This window comes from Neovison vison, chromosome 11, assembly GCF_020171115.1.
Source record: "Neovison vison isolate M4711 chromosome 11, ASM_NN_V1, whole genome shotgun sequence".
Lineage (NCBI taxonomy): Eukaryota > Metazoa > Chordata > Mammalia > Carnivora > Mustelidae > Neogale > Neogale vison.
The window spans coordinates 64,892,406-64,912,218 of NC_058101.1; the positions used below are offsets into that span (position 1 = coordinate 64,892,406).

Here is a 19,813-nt window from a genome sequence, read left to right on the forward strand (position 1 = left end):
GGGGTGCCCCATCTTGCTGCCTGTGTATTTTGAGGAAACAAATGCACCTTTCTACTTTTTAGAGGCTTCTATAGGCTCTTCTGGCTGAGGGAATAATTGCTGGCCAAATAATGTTACCAGTAACAGCCCCTTGGCAGCTAGTGTTGATTTAATTCCTTTAGCAATTAATGGCTTTCTGCTCGTGATATTGCTTCTGTTGTTATCTGGAATGGTTATTTAAATTGTGGGTTAACTGTTCATTTGTTTTCCTGTCTTGGCAGTTAGATGGTCTTCTCTGGAGCAGGAGGGTCCCAAGAGCCTTCTCTGTAACATAGGCAATAAGAAAGTATTATTTTGTTTTTCTCTTTGGCAGAGGGCTAAGGGCGCACACATATGTGCGTGTGCGCACACATGCACACGTGCACACACACGCACAGGCACACAACGCACACGCTGTTCCAGAAGCCAGACTCTTTGGTTCCAGCTTGCTTGACTCCCGGAACTCCACTGGTTGGGCATTGGGAATGTGCGTCACCAGGTGTGACCAAGCCTTTGGCTACAGTTCGTGGGACAAATCAGTGACCCAGTGCTAGTGAGTCTGCTTGTAGCACCAGTATTTACGTAACCACTTGCAGTGACGGCTTCATACAAAGATGTTAAAGAATTTTTTTTTTTAATGTTCCCACTCTTAAGAAAATGGAACCGCATTTGCAACATCGTGGATGGGCCTGGAGTGTGTTATGCTGAGTGAAAGAAATCAGACTGAGAAAGACAAATACCATCTGATCTCATTGAGATGTGGAATGTATAAACCAAAACAAATGAATAAACAAAAAGCAGAATCAGACCCATAAGTACAGAGAACACACTCATGCTTGCCAGGGGGTCGTGGGGGCGGAGGGACTGAGTGGGAGACACATGCTCCCAGTTAGGACACGAGTAAATCATGGGAACAAAAGACCCAGCACAGGGAACATCGTGATGTTGTCATAGCGTTCATGGTGAGACGTGGCAACCACACTGGCTGAATCACTATGTTGTGCACCTGACACTAACGTAACATTGAGTCAGCTGTACTTAAAAAATAGATCTATGAAAAGAAACACTTCTAATCATTTTCTGCAAAAAACGTTTAACCTTTTCCTCATGTTGGAAACTGTTGGAAGGGCTAACAAAAACATATAAAATGCCATGAAATAAAAGGAAAGGGGTTTGAAATTTGGGTTGGAAGTGTGTAGGGGATGAAGCCAGGGGTCAGATGAATGCTATGGCTCTGAGTTTCCCAGTGGCCACTGCAATAACCAGTAGAAGTTGGCATCATCCAGAAGCCAGAAGACAGCTCTTATCCCGGAGAAGCATAGAGCCTGGGGGCCTGCTGGGATGGTGGTCCTCAGTGACCCCCCTCCATGCCTCCAGCAGCAGGGGCAGCTGCAGTCCTCACTGCAGATCTATATGTCCGACCCCTCCAGTTGGCAGTGTTTCCTTTCAAAAAGGAAATATTTTCAATATGCTACCCTCAAAATGGCTTAAAGGACCTCATTACAAAACAGCTCTCTTGTGCTTGGAGGGACTTCATAATATCAGAACTGGCTAGGCCTAGAGTTACCCATTGTTTCTTTGTCCCAGGAATATGAAGACAAGGCTGGACGACCTAGCAAGCCACCCTCTCCAAAGCAGAATGTGAGGAAGAATCTTGATTTTGAGCCACTGTCCACTACCGCTCTCATCCTGGAAGACAGACCAGCGTGAGTCTTCAAAAGATTCTTAGAATCCCTAGAATGTTTGCTTTAGTAGATAAGCACAATTTGTTGATCACATTGTGTTAGAATAAGTGCTCAGGTCACTTGAGGGAAGAAGAGTAACCCCTGGTACATATTAAAATCCTCAGTTCCTCATTATTCCCTATGTTAACGTGTGTTCTATGATAATAATAATAACCAGTTTGCAAAACTGTCCTTTAACACAGAAGTTTTGACCAAGGTTTTCCATTCAGATGGTTTTTCATTGTAATTTAGCATTTAGAAATACTTCAGTAGCCACTGTAGATTATGGGCTGACTCGTAATGGCAAGAAACACAGAGAAGTGTCCTGCAAAGGGAGTGTTGTGGGTCAGCTCCTGGCCTGGCCTGCTGGCTTCTTGGAGGTCTGCTATACATGGACCCACCTTTGGTGTCCCAGGGCCTCCAGTGTCCGTTGACAGATGAGATGGGCTTTGATGACTGGTTGACAGATCACGTTTGAAGGCATCAGTGAGGTAAAGGGACTGCTGCATTGTCCCAGGTCACAGCCAGTCTCTTTTTAAGTTCTGAGCTTCTGTGAACATTGTGTTTGACTAGGACGATCCCACAGCTTTGGAAAGAGGGAGAAAGAGAGCTTGTTAAGACAGTGGTCTCTTAGGTCCCTGCCCACCCTGAAATCTGCAGAAGTGGGTCATAGTCTTTTTTTGGGGCGGGTAAGTTTTTATTTTTCTATTTATTTACTTATTTAGAGAGCACGCACACGTGTGAGTGAGAGGGAGAGAAAGAATCCCAAACAGACTCCATGCCAAGAGCAGTGCCCACTGTGAGGCTTAATCTCATGACCCCAAGATCTCGTCCTTGAGCCGAAATCAGGAGTCGGATGCCCAACTAACTGAGCCACCCAGAAATGAGTCTTGTAATGTTAACTCTTGGGCCTTGGGCCTGATGAATGCGTGGTGGATGGGGAGAGAGTCCCTGCAATGCTGGGTTAGAAGGATGGAGAGGGACCCGGGAAGAGCCCATTCAGGAACACCCTCCCAGCACTGTCAGAAACGGCCTGTGGGAGAAGGTGCCATGGCTTTTGGCAGAAAGGCGGGCAGTCATTCGGAATACACCAGAATGCAGGCTGTGCTGTGTGGGGAGCATACCAGCCCGACCTTGCTGCCCCCAGCTGTCAAGTACCTGCAGATTGACCTTCTGAAGGAGCCCATGCATTTGAGGTTTCCACCCAGGATTCGAAGTTGCACACCCCATTTATATGCTTAGAACTGTGACGCACATTTTATGTAAAATAACACAGATGAGCCAGTAGCTAATAGAAAGCTTGTGCCCTGGAGAAACTGGTTGGAGAGCGGATTCCTCCGTATGTGCGACACCTGCCCTTGGGGTCCCTGCTTCTCAGAAAGTGTGACAGCTGTCTGGGTGCCATGCTCAGCTCGCAGTAGTTCTGGAGACTGGGGTGAAAAATACCAGAAGATCAAGTGTTTATGGGCAGCTGTTCCTTTCCTTCTACTAACTTTGTACTTCAGATTTTTGAAAATACTGAGCTTGTTTTACTTCTGTAATTAAATCTTTTTAGTTTAAGAAATTGCTGTGTCTTGGGTCATCTTAACAAATGTAGTTTTTGGTCTTTTGAGTTTTTCATTTTTTTTAGTAAGTAATTCTCAAATTTTGTCTTTCAAAGACTTTTATTTGATGTTTGTAATAGTAGAAATCCTTTGTTTTTTGTCAAGAAATCTCCCAGCGAAGCCAGCTGAAGAAGCCCAGAAACACAGGCAGCAGTACGAGGAAATGGTGGTTCAGGCCAAGAAACGAGGTAATGGCTCTCACACGTGTTGCTTATGTCAGATGCCACAAGATTGCGTGTCTTTCCGGAGATTTTTTTTTACCTCCTGGAGCCCTAGATCCTGAACTTTGGTGAATGCCTAAATATTTTGAAATTTTTGTTTTTTATCAAAAGCATATGTTTCCACTGATTATCCATTCCCAGTAGCTTTCTCCAAGGAGGTAATACTAGGAATTTACATGAGAAAAGAGACCCTTTAGGACAGAAGTGCTAGGCTGGGGAAAGCTTCAGTCCAAGGTGATGAGGTGATGAGCAAACTTCCTCCCCTCTCCGTCCTCCACTTTCCTCATTTACAAGATGATGTCATTGGATTTGATGAAATCCTGTGCAGCATTTAAAAACCCTAAGACGCCGGCATGTTTAAAAAAGTGTACATAATAAACACAGTGTGGCCCATCCCACGAGTATTAATTCAGCACAAACTGGAAGGATGATCTGCCACCTGCTAGAGCATGGACAGACCTGGAGGGCTCAGCAACATAAGCTACTCACTAAAGTACGCGTATTGTAAGATTTTGCTGACCTGAAGCCCCAGAGCAGTGAGAATCATAGAGCTGGAGAGTAGAGCGGTGGTGAGCTTCTGTCAGGGAAGGTGAGAAAGTTCTGGAGTGGTGGGTGGTGCACAACCATGTGAACGTACCCCATGCTGCCAGTTGTACGTGCAGAATGGCTAAGATGCTGCATGTTGTTTTAGTAAAAGAAATAGCGCGATAAACTGCGAAATAGCGCAGTAGAAGAAATAGCAAAAAGCATGTGTAGTTTAAGATGCGTGAGATTTCTCCAAGTTGCTCCTCCCACGCTATGACTTGTACCCGAGCTGTGAGAGGTGAGGCTAGAGGCTCAGTGGGGAAGGGGACTGGGCAGAGGGCCCCGGGGCGTCTGGTGGTCGGCAGTGTTCTAGGTTGGCTGGGCAGGGAGTTTCTTGGGTTTCTCTCCTGAGGTGGCTGAACCCTGTTCTCACTCACATGCCCTTCTGTCTGCGCGTTCTCCTTAAAAAGCTTAGCGAGAGGTGGACAAGGCCTAAGTGTCCCACACTCCGAGAGGCCCAGAACGGTAGTTGGGAGGGTGGCATCACGGCCCACTTCGGTGGCGTCTTCTGGTGTTTCGCGGCATGACTCTGAGCCAAGTCACCCTGTGTGCAAGCGGTGTCAGTTAACTGATGCTCTATCCTCATTTGCCGTCGACGTTTGTAGAGCTGAAGGAGGCCCAGCGGAGGAGAAGGCAGCTGGAAGAGAGGTGCCGCCTGGAGGAGAGCATTGGCAACGCCGTCCTCACCTGGAACAACGAGATTTTGCCTAACTGGGAAACAATGTAAGCTGTCGTGTGGCGGGTACTGCTAGATGGCTTAGCAGTTCCCTCTAGAACCTGCCGTTAGCGGTGGTGTGAACTGGAGCTCCCGTCACAGCCTTCCGTGAATTTACCCTTTACGTTTATATGGTGTGGGGTCTCCCTCCCCACCTCAGTTCACCCCTGCCGTTCCCTGCCGGGACACTGGGACAGCCCTCATCCGACCCCCAGGTTGTCTTTGCTTCGTATCCAGAGGAACCTTCTAAAGCCCAGGTCTTTGTCATCCCCCGCCCCTTAGTGTAGAATGTCCATGACTTCCTGCTGCTCTGTATACAGTGTGAGTTCCTTTGCTTACCTGGTGGGAACTTTTGTGAGATAACACTTCCCATCTAGGCTCACCTTCTAGCTCTCCTGCCTTGATGACCCCTTTCTTTAGGCAGCCGCAGGACCTTTGCATGTACCGTGCCCTCTGCTTAGAGTGCCCTTGTCCTGTAACACCTCCTCCAGCTAACTCTTTGTTCTTTAAAGCTCGTACTTCCTTGGGGAAGACATTCCTGCCCAGGGGACTGTAGCTGACCCCTGGGTACACTGCACCCATCTGCTCCAGCAGCTGATGTCTTCTGTCTGAGGCTGGGGATGGGGTCTTTGATGACATTTCCCAGTGGCCAGTACCCAGCAGAGCCTGACACCTGCTGTCATCTTAACACCCGTGGACAACAAGAGTCCTCCTTGCACGTTCGGAATGGGGAGGGGCAATGTGCAGACAGCGGTCCCTAGGGCCACGCGCAGAGGCGAGTGGCTTCTTCTGGGTCTTGGTCCGTTAGCGGGCGCCACCGGGGAGCTTGGATGGGAGTTTCCCTGCAGGCTTGTCCCTTTCCACCTAAAGCAGATGTCAGGATGTTGGGGACTTGCTTCTGGCACTTTCCTCGCTCTGGTATTCCTCGCTCTTGTTAACAGGGGTCAGACGGCCCTGTTGAGGATCTCTGCCGGGAAAACAAGCTATTCCTAAAGCCCACTTTTCTAGGTGTCTTTAATAGGCTGGACATGCTCAGGAAATATTTTCTCTCAAAGGGGACCCAAGACAAGAATGGGGGTGCTCAGAACCCCTGGGCTGTCTCCCTGTGTGGCTGCAAAATGCCTCCTGCCCCTCCACTCCTGGTGCCTCCTGCCCTGCCCGACCCTTGGTGTGAGCCAGATGTGGGCACTTACACAGCAGCCTGTGTTCAGGGCTCCAGCTGGGCGCCCCTGTGCTCTGTCCCACTTGACCTTCACAATGCCTCCTGGGGGAGGGTCTCAGCAGCTGCAGGGCAGAGGGGAGAAGGAATCTGCTCTGGGTTCCACAGGTAAGCGCAGAATCAGTCGCAGCAGCCCGTGCTGTTCCCTTCTCCCCCCGCCCCCGCCCCCCGCACTGTGCCGAGAAGCCCCAGCCGAGCCCAGTCCCCTTTACGTTAGCCCCAGCTGGTGGCGGTCCCCGCTGTGGGCCGTGCATGTGCCTCGTGGCCCTTAGGCCTCCGCGGCTCCACTGCTGGTGGGGCTCACTTCCCAGTGACCAGCCTGCGTGCAGGGTGTGGTGGCCAGCCCCTGGGCTCTCGGGGCTCCCTGCACTGTGCCCAGCTGTCTGTAGTTCCTGAAGCTGCCCAGGCTGTTTCTCATTCCCTGCCTTCTGCTCAGAAAGCCCTTCCCTTTACCTGCTTAAACTGGGGCTAGTCACACAGGATTCAGCTCCAGAACAGCGCCCTCCCTGCTCACACGGGGCCCTTGGTGTCCCTGTCACAGCCGTTGTCATTGATCTGGCCTCTGGAGCATGGGGCTGCGGCTCCCTGAGGGTGGGGACTGTATGTGCAAGACTGTCCCCTGATTTTCTGGTCTGGGGCTAGATGCACGGGTGGTCGGGTGTTTCTTCACTGAGAAAAAACTCATAAATCCATGCTTCTGTTTTTGTGCAGGTGGTGCTCTAGGAAAGTTCGAGATCTCTGGTGGCAGGGGATCCCTCCCAGTGTGAGAGGCAAAGTCTGGAGCTTAGCCATTGGCAACGAGTTAAACATCACCCATGGTGAGTAGCTTGCCTGATCCCAGGCTTGGAGAATGGATCCTTTCCCCCTGCCACCTTCCAGCCCCAGTCCTCTGGCTTGCCCTGTGAGGAAGAGAGGCAGCTGCTGCCCTGAAGTCGTGTCTTTGAGAGGCCTGGTAACTGGGTCCTCCAGGAGGGAGAGACAGCGGGGCAGCCAGGGTCACTCCTCCCTGCTTCTGTTACCCAGGAGTTCCGAGCAGATGCCTGCCTTCCTCCTGATACCTGTCCTCTTCCCAGAACAGACTAGGGGGCACAGAGAATTTTCAGAGCAGTGGTGGGCTGGGTCATGTCCGGATCTTTCCTCCAGGTGCTGTGGAAAGCCAGCTTGGTGGGGACGTGGGAGTGGAAGAGAGGCGGGTGTTCTTTCTGGAGGCCTTGTGGTTGGGGTGCAGTGGGGTTTTTGGCAGCATTTTGTTCCAGGCGGCTGATCTGTAAGCGCTATAGAAGGACAGCTCCCATGCCAGGCCGGGGTCCCTGAGTCCTAGTAGCTGCCATCCAGGGGGAGGTGGAGATGTGTAGGTATTGGGCTCTTTGTCTCCCCGGATGCCCCGTGCGGCGTGCAGGTGGTCATACCCTAGCAGCTGTGCACCCTGGACTGGCTTCCCGCTCTGCACCCCGCAGCCCACAAGGCTGTGTGCCCAGAGGGAGCTGGACACCAGGAGCTGAGACACTTCTCCGCCTGCCCGCAGTCTCGGCTGCCGAGACAGGAGCCTCTTCCTCCTGCCCTTTGTGCTCCTGCTGTGGGTGGTGGTAGTTTTCGCCCCACGGAAAGCATTCAAGTGGAAAACTGATTTGTATCTTCTCTTTGTAGGTAGGGTTCGTGTTTTTATTACCGTTACTTTTTTTTTTTTTTTCCCTTAATCTTACAAGACTTTGACCTTACCCCACAATGGCGGCCTTGTCCAGGCAGCGTTCTCTGTCTTGATTAAGGTCAGCTGGTTGTGTGGATGGTTCCTGGTTTCTGTTTCTAGTGACTGCCTCCAGGCTCCGTTTTAATTTCTTTACGTTAGAGGAGTATATGTAATATTTAACTTCTGAAATCGTTTGTAGAAGTTTGGAGAAATCGCCGAGCATTTACCTCAGTCCTTGTTCTTAAAAATGTTCTAAACTCTAGCAGCAGCCGAGCAACAGCTGAGCTGGGTACTGTGTGTGTCTGTGTGGTTCTCACTGGTGCCTGCGTTGATTTTAGGAGAACTAGAATCTTCTGTGGACTGTGTCAGAGTAGATGGGGCTCAGCAGCCCCGATTACATATCTTGAAAGTTTGTCTCGATGCGGATATCGGTTCATTTTATTTACGTCGCATCATTCTTGTATGATTGGCTGCCTGGAGCCTGTTTCCCCCACGAGAGCACGTGCCTTGGAGGCTGCGATCCCAGCTGTCACTTCTCTGCTCCGTCACTGGGCCCGGCCTAGCCCTCTGCATGTGGCAGGCGCTCAGGAAGTATCCATGGGGTGCATGCCTGTGCCACCTTCTTGGGTTCTCCTTAATCTCAGTTTTACTGAATATTTAAGCCAACATAAGAATGTGAGGCTGGGCATCACGTTCTGTTGCTTACTTAGATGTCTTCTCTAACATCAACAGCCCTTCTGAGAAGGTTCAGGACTGCCCCACACCCTAGCGCGGGCTGGAGTCAGGATTCTCTGCTACCCTTGGCTGGGTCGGAAGCCTGTGTTCCATCTTGGGAACCCCTGGAGATTAGCTCTTGAAGGTTGTGCTTGTAAGATTGGAAACTTCTAGAAAGTCGGTGTAGTACGTTACTGAGCCTTTGCTCTCAGGGAAGTCAGCCTTGGGCTTTGTACCCAGGTCTGAGAGGAAGGTGAGTGCAGCCCCCTCATCACTGCAGACACCACAGTAAAGGACAGAGACACCTGTGGGACTTGACGCTTCAACTCGTTTTTGTCTGAGGCTGCTGGCTTCTGTGCTTGAACCATCTCATACCTCTTCTGGCCAGTGGTTCCCAGTGTTTGGGGGCCAGGTGGTGGTTTCCTTCCATCTCCAAGCCAAGCCCACCTCCTGGAACGTTGAGAGTAGGCAGAGGTTCCCCAGACCTTTTTGTTCAGGGATAATAGTATGAAGTTACATTTCACAGTCGTACCCTCTTCTGCCCCGGCCGACCCGCGTGTTGTGACTCAGATCTTTAACAAGGCTGGAAAAAGTAATTAATCGAGATTTCCCTTGTTGGATCACAATACGGTTCCTACAACTTGGCTTATGTTTTAATAAAATAGCGTGAACTCTCTGGAAGGCAGGGTGCTCTGTTGTATATTCCAGAAGTAATGGTGGGAAAAATAAAGTGACAGAAATTCTCTGGGTAGCTGCAGTTAAAGTCTTTGTCATCCATCAGTGCTCATAAGCGACGCCTATGTGGATGAGGGACCCAGGGCTGGGGTGAATGGCCAGGGGCCTGGGGAGGTCTCCGTGGGTGGAGCCCTCACGGGGCTTCCTTCAGGAATGAGGCATGGACATACCCACACAGGGCTGGCTATGACAGCAGAATTTGTGAGCATGAGCTCTTACTTCACCGTTCTAAGCTCCTCAAAGAGAAGACTTACTGAAAAAGAAAGTTGTAGGGGTGGGGGAGGTTGGGAGCCATCCTTCTGGGGGCTCCTCCTGGGAATTGGCGGCCAGCAAGAGCCCCAGTGTTGTGAAGCCTCTGCCCGCTGTGCTTGGCCCCCTCCCTGCGTCTGGCAGTGAGCTGAGGGAGGCTGGGCCCCCGTGGTAGCGGCCACCTCCTGTCTTTCTCTGGAGCCACATGGGTCTCTGCTGGGCTCTGCTTCCCTCCCTCGTCCGTCGTCTGGTGTTCATTGATTGTGTCGCTCTCTGTTGTCCCTGTGCTGATCACCCTCGCTGCGTAGGCAAGGGAGAAACCTTTACATCTCAACCCCCCCAGGGGCTCACAGTCTAGTGAGGCAGTAAACTCAGACACGAGTCAGAACAGAAATGTGGTAGGGGCGTGTTGTGTTGTTGAAGCATGCACCCAGCATCTTGCTAATAACTTTGTGACTTCTTCCTTAGTATGTGCTGACGTCCTCAGAAGCTGCGTTGAGGACTTACTCACGTGGCCTTCTGAGTATGCAGTCTGAGACCAACCTGTAACCACTGGAACGAGTTGGTCATTTGCTTGCCCGGGCTTTGGGGACACAGACTCCTACGTGCCTTGGTACTCACCCTGAGGCTTCTCTTTCAGAGCTCTTCGACATCTGTCTTGCCCGAGCCAAGGAGAGGTGGCGGTCCTTCAGCACAGGAGGCTCTGAGGCAGAGAACGAAGGTACATACCATGCTAAACCCGGGAGGCTATGTGGGTCTGTCGTGTGTCACTGTTTATGACACAGCCAACTTTCTGGCACTGAAATAGTGGTTGGTGCACATTTATAAAAAGGTTCATGGGAAAAGGGATTTATTTTCTTTTTTTAAAAAGATTTTATTATTTGACAGAGAGAGAGAACATGAGCAGAGGAGCATCAGGCAGAGGGAAAGGGAGTGGAAGAGGGAGAAGCAGACTACCTGCTGAACAGGGAGGCTGATGCGGGACCCGATCCCAGTATCCTGAGAATCATGACCCTAGCTGAAGGCAGATGCTTAATGGCGGAGCCACCAAGGCGTGCCGGATTTTTTTTTCTTAGAAGAAACCATTTGAAGAGAAGCTTATGAAAAAGACCAATTCCTGAGATGCATTTGTGTGCAGACAGGCTGGAGGGCCAGTTGTAACTGCTGTGGTTTCACGGTTCCCGTGATTTTAGCAGCCTAGCCCCCAGGACTGGTCGAATGTTGGCTCTGACAGGAGCTTGGGAACTTCTGCAGGGAGACGGGAGCCCCGCACATTTGCTAAGTGATGCTTTTAGAATGCCCAATGCCCAGGAATGATTATTGCTGGTGCTTAATGGTGTCGTGTTTGCTGATCTGTGTTTAAACTGTCCGTGTCATACTGGAATTCCAAAATTCAAAACCAGTTATTTGTGAATATTAGTCAGAAATAGTATGCAGGACTGTTTCTCTGCGGTAACTGCCACACATTCTGAGTTCACACCGCTAATGTTTCGGAGCCAAGGAAGGTGTGTTTCATGTATATTCCCTTTCTTGTCCACCCTTCCATGGACTCTTGCTGCTGTCCGGTAATATTGGGTGACATTTGAACTTTAGATGCTGGGAAATCCCTGATGACGGTCCGGCCTCAGCTGGTGCTCTGAGGTTTTGCTCTTCAGAAGCCCACGGTGCACTGTGCTGGCTCCCGTGTAATCGGGCCCGTGACCACCCCTGTCACACTTAGAGCCTTGGTGTGGTTGTGCGTGCCCGCCTCTGAGATGTGTCCCTATTCCCTGCCTTTTGATAGATGCCGGGTTTTCTGCCGCAGACCGAGAAGCCAGCTTGGAGCTTATTAAACTGGACATCTCTAGGACCTTTCCTAATCTCTGCATTTTCCAGCAGGTAGGTGGGGGTTCTTTGTTGCTTTAAGTGTGTTTTGTCTAAACATCACAGGTGCCAAGCTGCCTGTGTTTGTAACCAAGTTTGAAAAGCACTGGGGTTTGGGGGGTGTGGGTGGGAGAGGGCAGTCTTCTGTCATCACATTTAGACCTTTACAGAGGGCAGTCTTCCATCATCACATTTAGACCTTTATGGACGAGGGTAACTCACACTTCTGCTCTCAGGCAGCTCTGGCCCCTCATTACGGTGCATGTAGCCAGGCCTCAGTAGGTCTGGCCCAGGAAGGGCCTCGTGTGCTGCTCCACCTGACTGGGCATCCCTGGCCACGCCTTCGTGTTCAGGGCTGCACACACAGCCCTCCCTCAGAAGATGATCTTGGTGGGGAGCCTGGGGTGCTGGAAAGGGCGTGCGGAGGTCCTTGGCAGCTGTGGGCTGGAATGAGAGTGGGCTTCTTTTTTTTTTTTTAAAGATTTTATTTATTTATTTGACAGAGAGAGATCACAAGTAGACAGAGAGGCAGGCAGAGAGAGAGAGAGGGAAGCAGGCTCCCTGCTGAGCAGAGAGCCCGATGCAGGACTCGATCCCAGGACCCTGAGATCATGACCTGAGCCGAAGGCAGCGGCTTAACCCACTGAGCCACCCAGGCGCCCGAGAGTGGGCTTCTAAGCAGATGGCCCAGTAGAGAGCGGTGACACCCCTGGGTGCAGAACCAGCCATGGGAGATGGGATGGAGTAGCCATGGGAGATTGAATGGCAGTAAAGAGAAATGTGGCCTCTCCCGTGGGGCTCTGAGCTGGCCCAGGAGGGGCTCAGGGCTGCTGGCCATGGATTTTGGAGTCATCAGAGCAGAGGGGTGTGGAGACCTCTTCTGGCAGCGGATGTTTACCCCGGGGGTTTTCTTTGACCCCTCCTGCATCCAGTCTGTAATGGTTTTTGCCAGGTCTGCATGTGAAGAAGTACCCTTGAGCCTGTCCTTTCCCTGTTCCCATTGCCCTTACTTGGTTCAGATTCCCGTCTTTTTGTGGATCTCTGTGCCAGCCCCCGCACAGGTCCCCGGCCTCCTCCATGCACTCACCTTGGCGCTTGCCAAGCAACCTTGGGATCCCCGACCTGATTCTGTCAGGCCTGTGTTTCTGGTGTCATGCTGTGTGCACACTGGATAACCAGTAAAAGGATAATGGAATGAACCAGAACAGAGAGTTCACCAGCCACGTAGAAGGAAGGAGCCAGGCACACAGATGCACGTGTTAGACACACGTGGGCTTGACAGAAATATAGGTGTGTCCCAGCACAGAGGAGCTGTGGCCACTGTGCTGGGGGTCCAGCAGGGGGTCTCGGGAATGGGGTCACTAAGGAAGGGGCCCTCAGACTGTGCTTGGACTGGGTTTGAGTGACAGTCTGACCAGACGATGGGAAAGACCCTCCAGGCGGAAGGAGGACTGGAACAGAAGCATCAGACGGTGGGTGGTGCAAGGGGTCCCCCTTCCCTCTGAAGGAACTCGAGCAGAGAGTGTGGAATTCAGTACTGTGGCCCCGCTTACCACCCCCAGGCCACGGTGGCCGCCCTGGGAGCCTGTGTGCTTCAGCAGAGAGCCCGACGTGGGACTCGATCCCAGGACCCTGAGATCATGACCTGAGCCAAAGGCAGCGGCTTAACCCACTGAGCCACCCAGGCGCCCGAGCCTGATGCTCTTGTCTTTCCTGTTGCATGACGGTCAGCGGTAGTGTTCAGGCGGGCCTCTGGCACTCTGCCCCTGAGCTCCCTGCCTGTCCTCCTTCTCCTACCCTGGTGGTACTGGATGCTGTCTCTTTTACTTTCCCATGTGGGGTTTCTTTCTTCTTCTCTCTGATATAGAGTGTTTCTTCTTTCTCTTCTTGGACATAACGGAATGTGACGGTTTGGGCCATGGCGTTCTTCATAAGCCACACGTGGTCACCTGCAGAGTGTCTTCCTCCTCACACACCATGTACGCTTTCCTAACTTGGCTGTGCCCGCACAGTAGCTGTGGCTGCGGGCTATGGGGTCTGGACCCTGATGGTCCTTTCACGGTGTCTATGGACATACTGACATGGCGGGAGGCCCTGTGTGCCTGCCACTGTGCCCTCTTAGAAAACAGGAAATTCCAGCTCAGGTCTTGGGTGGACAGGACTGGGAGAGCGTCAATTAAATGATTCCTCTCAGGACTCGACACTCACAGGGTATTTCTTAAACTCGCCATGCTGAAACGCACAGAAGAAACAGACAATCATTGGGGCGGGGGGCAGGGGGACGGGTGGGTCACCTGCTCTGAAGAGCCCAGGGGTGGCTGGCTGGCTGGCTTGTGGAACCTTAAAGGGGAGACAGTCACACAGCAGGAGCCAGACTGAGGATGCTTTCCGAGCAGGGTGTTAACGCCTGACCCATCCGCTTTTTCCCAAGCAGCTTTGTGGGTTGAGCTGCAGGCTCTGATTAACCGTGGATTGGCCGTTAACTCGTCAAATCATGCAGGCACGCAGGACGCATAGAGCTGCAAGCGTAATGCTTGGTCCCTTGTCCGCCCCGCAAGAGCAGCTGGTGTGGCCAGCGGTGGCAGCATTCTGTGTCATCCCGAGTACTAACCAGACTTACGCACGTATTGTTTTTTGGTGTGTTGATCCTTTTAGGGTGGTCCGTATCATGACATGTTGCACAGTATTTTGGGCGCTTATACTTGTTACCGACCGGATGTGGGTTATGTAAGTGAATCTTTTTAATATTTTATAATGTTACCATTTAAAGAGAAAGTCAGAATATTGCCCAGCACAACTTAGCTGCAAACGTCAGGTTGAGTGCCTTCATTTTTTTGTTGTTGTCAGGGGTAGGGGGGTTGTGGAGAGTTTTGTGGTCCGTGAGTTGCCTCCGCTTTCTCATAAAGGGGCTGAGCTGACACGGCCGCTCTGCAGCACTAATCACATTATAACCGATTTGACTTTCATTTTTTGCGTGTGATTTTTTTTTCTTAGCATTAAATTAGAAAAGCCTTTAAGCATAACCGTTGATACACTGTGCTGCTGTCCCCATGGCTTACAGCTGTGTGCACGTGACTGTAGACTAATAGGGTTAGACCCCAGCTCTGCAGCCCCGACATTATCCGTGCTGGAGGGCTGGCTGTCAGGTGCCAGATCTGCTCATGGTTTTCCATGTAGCGGGGTGGGGGGCGGGGCCCGAGGGAGAGCAGGCAGGCACGGCCCATGTGGCCGAGCAGCCCGAGGGAGTGGGTGGGTGCTGCTGAGGCTCTCGGATCAGTGGTGGGTGGGGGCGGGTGGGAGTGTTTGTGGGCTCTGTGAACTTGGGGGTGTCTTGGTGCCTCTTTGAACCCGTGAAAGAGCAGTTCAGACCACGGTGGCTGCCGTGAGTTTAACTCCCCTTCTCTCCTCCCTCAGGTCCAGGGCATGTCATTTATCGCAGCTGTGCTGATCTTGAACCTAGATACTGCAGATGCCTTCATTGCTTTTTCTAATCTTTTGAATAAACCCTGCCAGATGGCGTTTTTCCGAGTGGACCATGGCCTTGTGAGTATCCCCAGGATGTGTGTCTTATTACACAGTCAGGTTGCTGATTGTTCTGTCTTTTTCAGAGGGAAAAGGAGTCTGTTTTCCAAACACACGTTTCAGAGCCATTTGTATGTATTTCTTAACAATTCTTTCAGAAGTATTTCTGAACAAACACTTTTTCAAGGAGGAAAGAGGCGGAGGGCCAGCTGCTACTTGAGCATGCATGCCCTATGTCCCAGCAGAAGCTCAGGGGGGCTGTCCACGTTTGGGCCTATCGTGGAGAGCATGGTATCACCCACCTCTGTGGCTGCACACTGTCACCCTGGGGCTCTGCCTCGCGCGGTGCGCCCCACACAGGACAGGGGATGTGGTTAGACACAGACCAGATGCAAGGAGCAGACAGGAGTTGCCCTGGGGCAGCCCCTCATGTGCTCCCAGTGGTGGGTCTCCTGCAGGGAACCAATGAAGAACCAAGGCCCACATAATGTGACCCATCCAGGCACATAGCTGGTGCATGGAAGAGCAACGAGCCTAACCTATTCTGCTCCCTAAGTCCACGGGCTCCCTACACCCTGAGAGCCATCCACCCAGGGGCCCAGTGGCTGGATTTGCTGATGATTTGCTGATAATGGTCACCGGTAATAGAGGATCTCGGGCATGTTTCTTCCCAAATGTCCTAAGGCCTCCAGAGTATGTCTTGCTTAGGTAGTACTTACATTTAAAAAAAAAAAAAAAATCGTATTTTAATACTGCTGTGAACATGGTGGCTGTTGGGGGGCTCTGAATTGGCAGAGACCTTTTGGAAAACAGTTTGGTTTCAACTGTTAGTAGTGGTAGCTGGCACAGGTATGTAACTCGGCTTGTGCAGATCAATCCTGAGGTGTGGACAAAGCATTATGCACAGACGTGGTGGTTATGTAATTATTTATAACTGTAATAACTTAAAAATATTTTCATTGTGAAGATGAAAACATTTTAAAATGGGTGTTTCAGGGAGGCAAATGGTTACTTAAAATCCAGCAGTAGAAACAATGGGTGTTGGCGAGGTTGTGAAGAAAAGGGGAACCAACCATCTTCCACTGCTGGTAGAAATGCAGTTTGCTGCAGCCACTCTGGAGAAGAGTATGGAGGTTTCTCAAGGTCCTGAAAATAGAGTTGCCCTACGACCCAGTAATTGCGCTACAGGGTATTTACCCAGAGAATGAGACGGCGCTGACTCAGAAGACTGTGTGTACGCTGGTGTTCACAGCGGCATTAGCTACAACAGCCGAACTGTGGAAGCAGCCCACGTGTCCATCCACTGATGAACGGTTAAGGGAGGGGGTGTGTGTGACACGTACAGTGGAATATTACTTAGCCATGAAAAGGAATGCAATCTTGCCATTTGCAACAATATGGATGAAGTTAGGGAGTATTGTGCTAGGTGAGATAAGTCAGTCAGAGGAAGACAGAGACCATAAGATTTTTCTTATATGTGGACTTGAAAAAACAAATGATGAAAGGGAAAAAAGAGACAAATCAACAAACTCCTGATTCTAGAAAACAAGATGGTGTTTCCCCAGGGGAGCGGGTCGGGGGCTGGGGGTGAGGAGTACACTGAGCACCAAGCGATGAGTGAAACTGCTGAATCCCTCATGACATCGTACGTCTGAAAATAAGGTTATCGCTGCATGCTAATGTACTGCAGTTAAAATAAGAAAAAATAATAACGTTTGGGAGCATAGCTGATGCAGGCCTGAGGTTTGCAAAGCATCATATCCTGGAAAAGTATTTAAGATTAAAAAGCTGATTATTTTTTCAAAAGTCTGAAACAGACCACTTTCCGTAACAGCTACCATATTTAACAATAAAAGGAAGTGCACAGTATTAGTAGTACTTAGAGACGACCTGTTTTGTTTCTGTACTACTTAAGTGTTCTACAGGCAACATCTACAGGCTTCCAGAGTCAGGAGAGTACCTGCTGTATATAATAAAATGATCGCCATCTCCATATCTCCTATTGGTGAAGATAAGACCCCCCTCCCCTTCTCTTTAGATGCCTATGATAAAAACTGAGCTTGGGCGTTTCTGTGTATATTTTTAAGGAGAGATCAGAGAATCACAGTGTGGAACAGGGCCTTCTTGACAGCAGGGTCTCCCGGCAGTAGCACTGTGGACGTGGGGGGCTGATAGTCGCAGGGGAGGCCCGCAGTGCCCACTGCCTCTAACCCCCTGAATGCGAATAGCACTGCCCCATTAGCAGACCCATCAGAAACGTCCTCTGAGGTGGTCAGGTGTCCCCCTAAGGCCGGAGTCCTCCCCACACCCCCACCGAGATCCCCTGGTTTATAGTATGTCCCTTCGTTGGGTCGGAGAGTGGCTGGTTGCCTGCGTGTAGCCAGGGGTGGGTGGCCCAGAAGCGAGCCACCTCTCTGATGCACGTCATGGCTAATCCCGCCCTCGCTGTTGGTCCCCTTCCATAAGTGCTTCCCCTCTCAGGGTGTGCTGTTGTCCTATAAACCCTCCAGGAGGTGGAAAGCACATGCTGGGGGACAAGGCTCTGACTGCTTGCTTACCCTTGACGTCTTCTCCCTTGGCTGCATTAAAAGGTCTGCATTCTTGAGCCAGCCTGGTGTGCCTGTGCCCCACCCGTCAGTGTTGCACTCCCTGGGGAAGAGCCAGGGTTGTGCATGGGGGTGGGGGTGGAGCGTGCTTTCTCAGGTTCTTCTTTCCTGGTTCTTGGAGAAGAGCCAGCCCACAACACTCAGCCTTTGCTGGGGGGGTTAGGCACGGTTCCTCTCCCAGCCTTGCCGCACTCCTGTGGGCCTCTGCTGTCTTCCTTATAAGCTGGGGGAAATAGGATGATGGAGCTGGTGATGCTGGTATGGGGAGCAGAGAAGGGGCTTTGGTAGAAAGTGCCTGAGCCCAGAGAGGGGTGCTGGTCAGGACATGTTAGCAACTACGGACGATGACGATTGTCCTGTCCTACAAATATCCATATGTGGCCTTTCTTCTGGAGAATGGAAACCTGTGCTGATAATTGCTTTATTGGTCTGTCTCATATTATCTCCCCAGATGTTGACCTATTTTGCTGCATTTGAGGTATTCTTTGAAGAAAATTTGCCGAAATTATTTGCTCATTTCAAGAAAAACAACTTAACTCCAGACATCTACCTAATTGATTGGTAAGACTGAATTTTCTATGTGTTTTCTCCTCTCCCTGCCTGTTTTTCCACTGTCCTCACTGCTGGCTTCTTTCTGGGCTCAGCCAAACTCCGTCCTACATCTTATCTTACCATCTTCCCCACTGCCTTGCGTCGGAGGTGCTTTCGGCTTTTCAAGCTCTGTGTCTGCCGAGTGCTGGGAGATCTGTTTGATTACTGTGACTCTAATTGTCCTTCTTCATTCCCTTGAGAAGAGAAATGGCATCTTGGACCTACTTGTTTTCAGAGTGCCATTTATCCGTGCACTAAGCAAGAGGTCACTAAGCACCCGGTCTGTGCAGGGCTCTCTGCTAGGGTCTTGTGACACGCGGTGAGCAAGACACGGTGCCTGCCTGTCCAGAGCTCTGTCCCAAGGGAAGAGCTGCATCCATGGACAGCTGTACGGTGTGTCATATGTGTTGTCTCTTAGGAAGGGAAGATGGACAGAGCTCTGGACCCCGGCTCAGAGTATGGGGTCAGAGTATGCAGAGGGGATCTGCGAGTTTGAGCTGAGGCATGATATAAGCACGTGGAGGCCCAGAATTGGCGGGCTGTAGTGGTCAGCCTGGGGATGCTGGAGCCTGTGGTGAGGAGGTGAGAGGTTGTGTGGGACTTCGGTCCCGTGCCAGGGAGGTTGGTAAGGATCGCAGGACCCAGAGGGAATGGTTGCAGGCTTCTGCTCGGGGTGCCGAGGGAGATGGGTTCTATCCAGAAGTGAGCTTTAGGTTCTGTGGGAGCCCGGGGAGCCTGGGGGCAGGGACATGTGAAGGCCAAAAGACTGAGGTGTGGGGAGCTGGTGGACAGGCAGCGGGGCTGGGAGGCCGAGGGAGAGGAGACCTGCAGGTCCCTGAAGGAGTTTATGAGTGTGTGAGGGAAGGCCCAGAATCATCTGCACTACATCGTCTAGCTAGTGAGGGGCTTGTGGGTACCCCTGGCTGGGATCAGGTTTGACGTCGTGCTTTGGAGGTACCTGCTAGACATCTAAGTAGACATACACACGGGGGGCTCTAGAGAGTTCTGGGTGGAGTGGAGCAGCAGGCCAAGGCAGATCTTGATGCAGAGGTGGATGTGGTCATCGGAGCAAGGGGTGGGATATCACCCCTGAGAACACGGTGTTCGGGGGCAGGAGAGCAGGCTGTGGCAGGAGGAGTGTGGTTCTGGAACCCTCAGACCTGGTCTGGCCTCTCTTCTACTTGTTTCATGGCCTCGGGGAAGGGCATTAACCCTCTCTCTATACGTTTTCTCCTCTGTCACCTGCAGTGATGAACCTTATTGGGCCTTAAGAGGTGATGCCCCGGTGCCCACCATCTGTCTCACAGAGGGGCTCTACAGAAAAAAAGATGTCATTCGGCCAGAAGCCGCATTTGGGCTTCTGCACAGTGCCGACCGTGACTTTGCATGGGGTAGGGGAGGGTCAGACCGCACCACAGTCTTTGCTTCTGCATCACCCGTATTAGGCCTCCAACTCTGATTCTTAGGATTTTGGCCTAAAGCTGAGGGTGGAGAACACTGTCTGGAATGGCATCTTACAGACTCTTTCCCCAACTCACAAAAGGAAAGGGATTCTGGGTCGGCATCAGTGTGTGGCCGTATGTGCAGAAACTTCCTCTGCGTACCTGACTGGAGCAAGTTTCAGACAATACCTAGCTCTTGCTTTGTGGTAAAGCATTCTGAAATTTCCTGTTCTGTTCTGCTTACTTAAAAACCACCGGTGGTCCTCCACTTGGATTGATTTCACTGTGCCGTCGTCCTGACTGGGCTGCGAGGGGCAG

The 19,813-nt window shown here is 51.3% G+C and overlaps 1 protein-coding gene across 3 annotated transcripts in view; it reads left to right on the forward strand.

Moving 5' to 3' along the window:
* The window catches only part of TBC1D14 (TBC1 domain family member 14), a 103,358-nt gene that overhangs the window by 71,042 nt on the left and 12,503 nt on the right, over positions 1 to 19,813 (forward strand). For all 3 annotated transcript variants that reach the window (XM_044267835.1, XM_044267836.1, XM_044267837.1), the window contains 9 exons: positions 1,606 to 1,724; positions 3,452 to 3,534; positions 4,758 to 4,875; positions 6,798 to 6,904; positions 10,112 to 10,192; positions 11,255 to 11,349; positions 13,990 to 14,061; positions 14,749 to 14,877; positions 17,914 to 18,023. In XM_044267835.1, the coding sequence (XP_044123770.1) occupies positions 1,606 to 1,724; positions 3,452 to 3,534; positions 4,758 to 4,875; positions 6,798 to 6,904; positions 10,112 to 10,192; positions 11,255 to 11,349; positions 13,990 to 14,061; positions 14,749 to 14,877; positions 17,914 to 18,023 (914 nt within the window). The remainder of the gene's footprint in view (positions 1 to 1,605; positions 1,725 to 3,451; positions 3,535 to 4,757; positions 4,876 to 6,797; positions 6,905 to 10,111; positions 10,193 to 11,254; positions 11,350 to 13,989; positions 14,062 to 14,748; positions 14,878 to 17,913; positions 18,024 to 19,813) is intronic.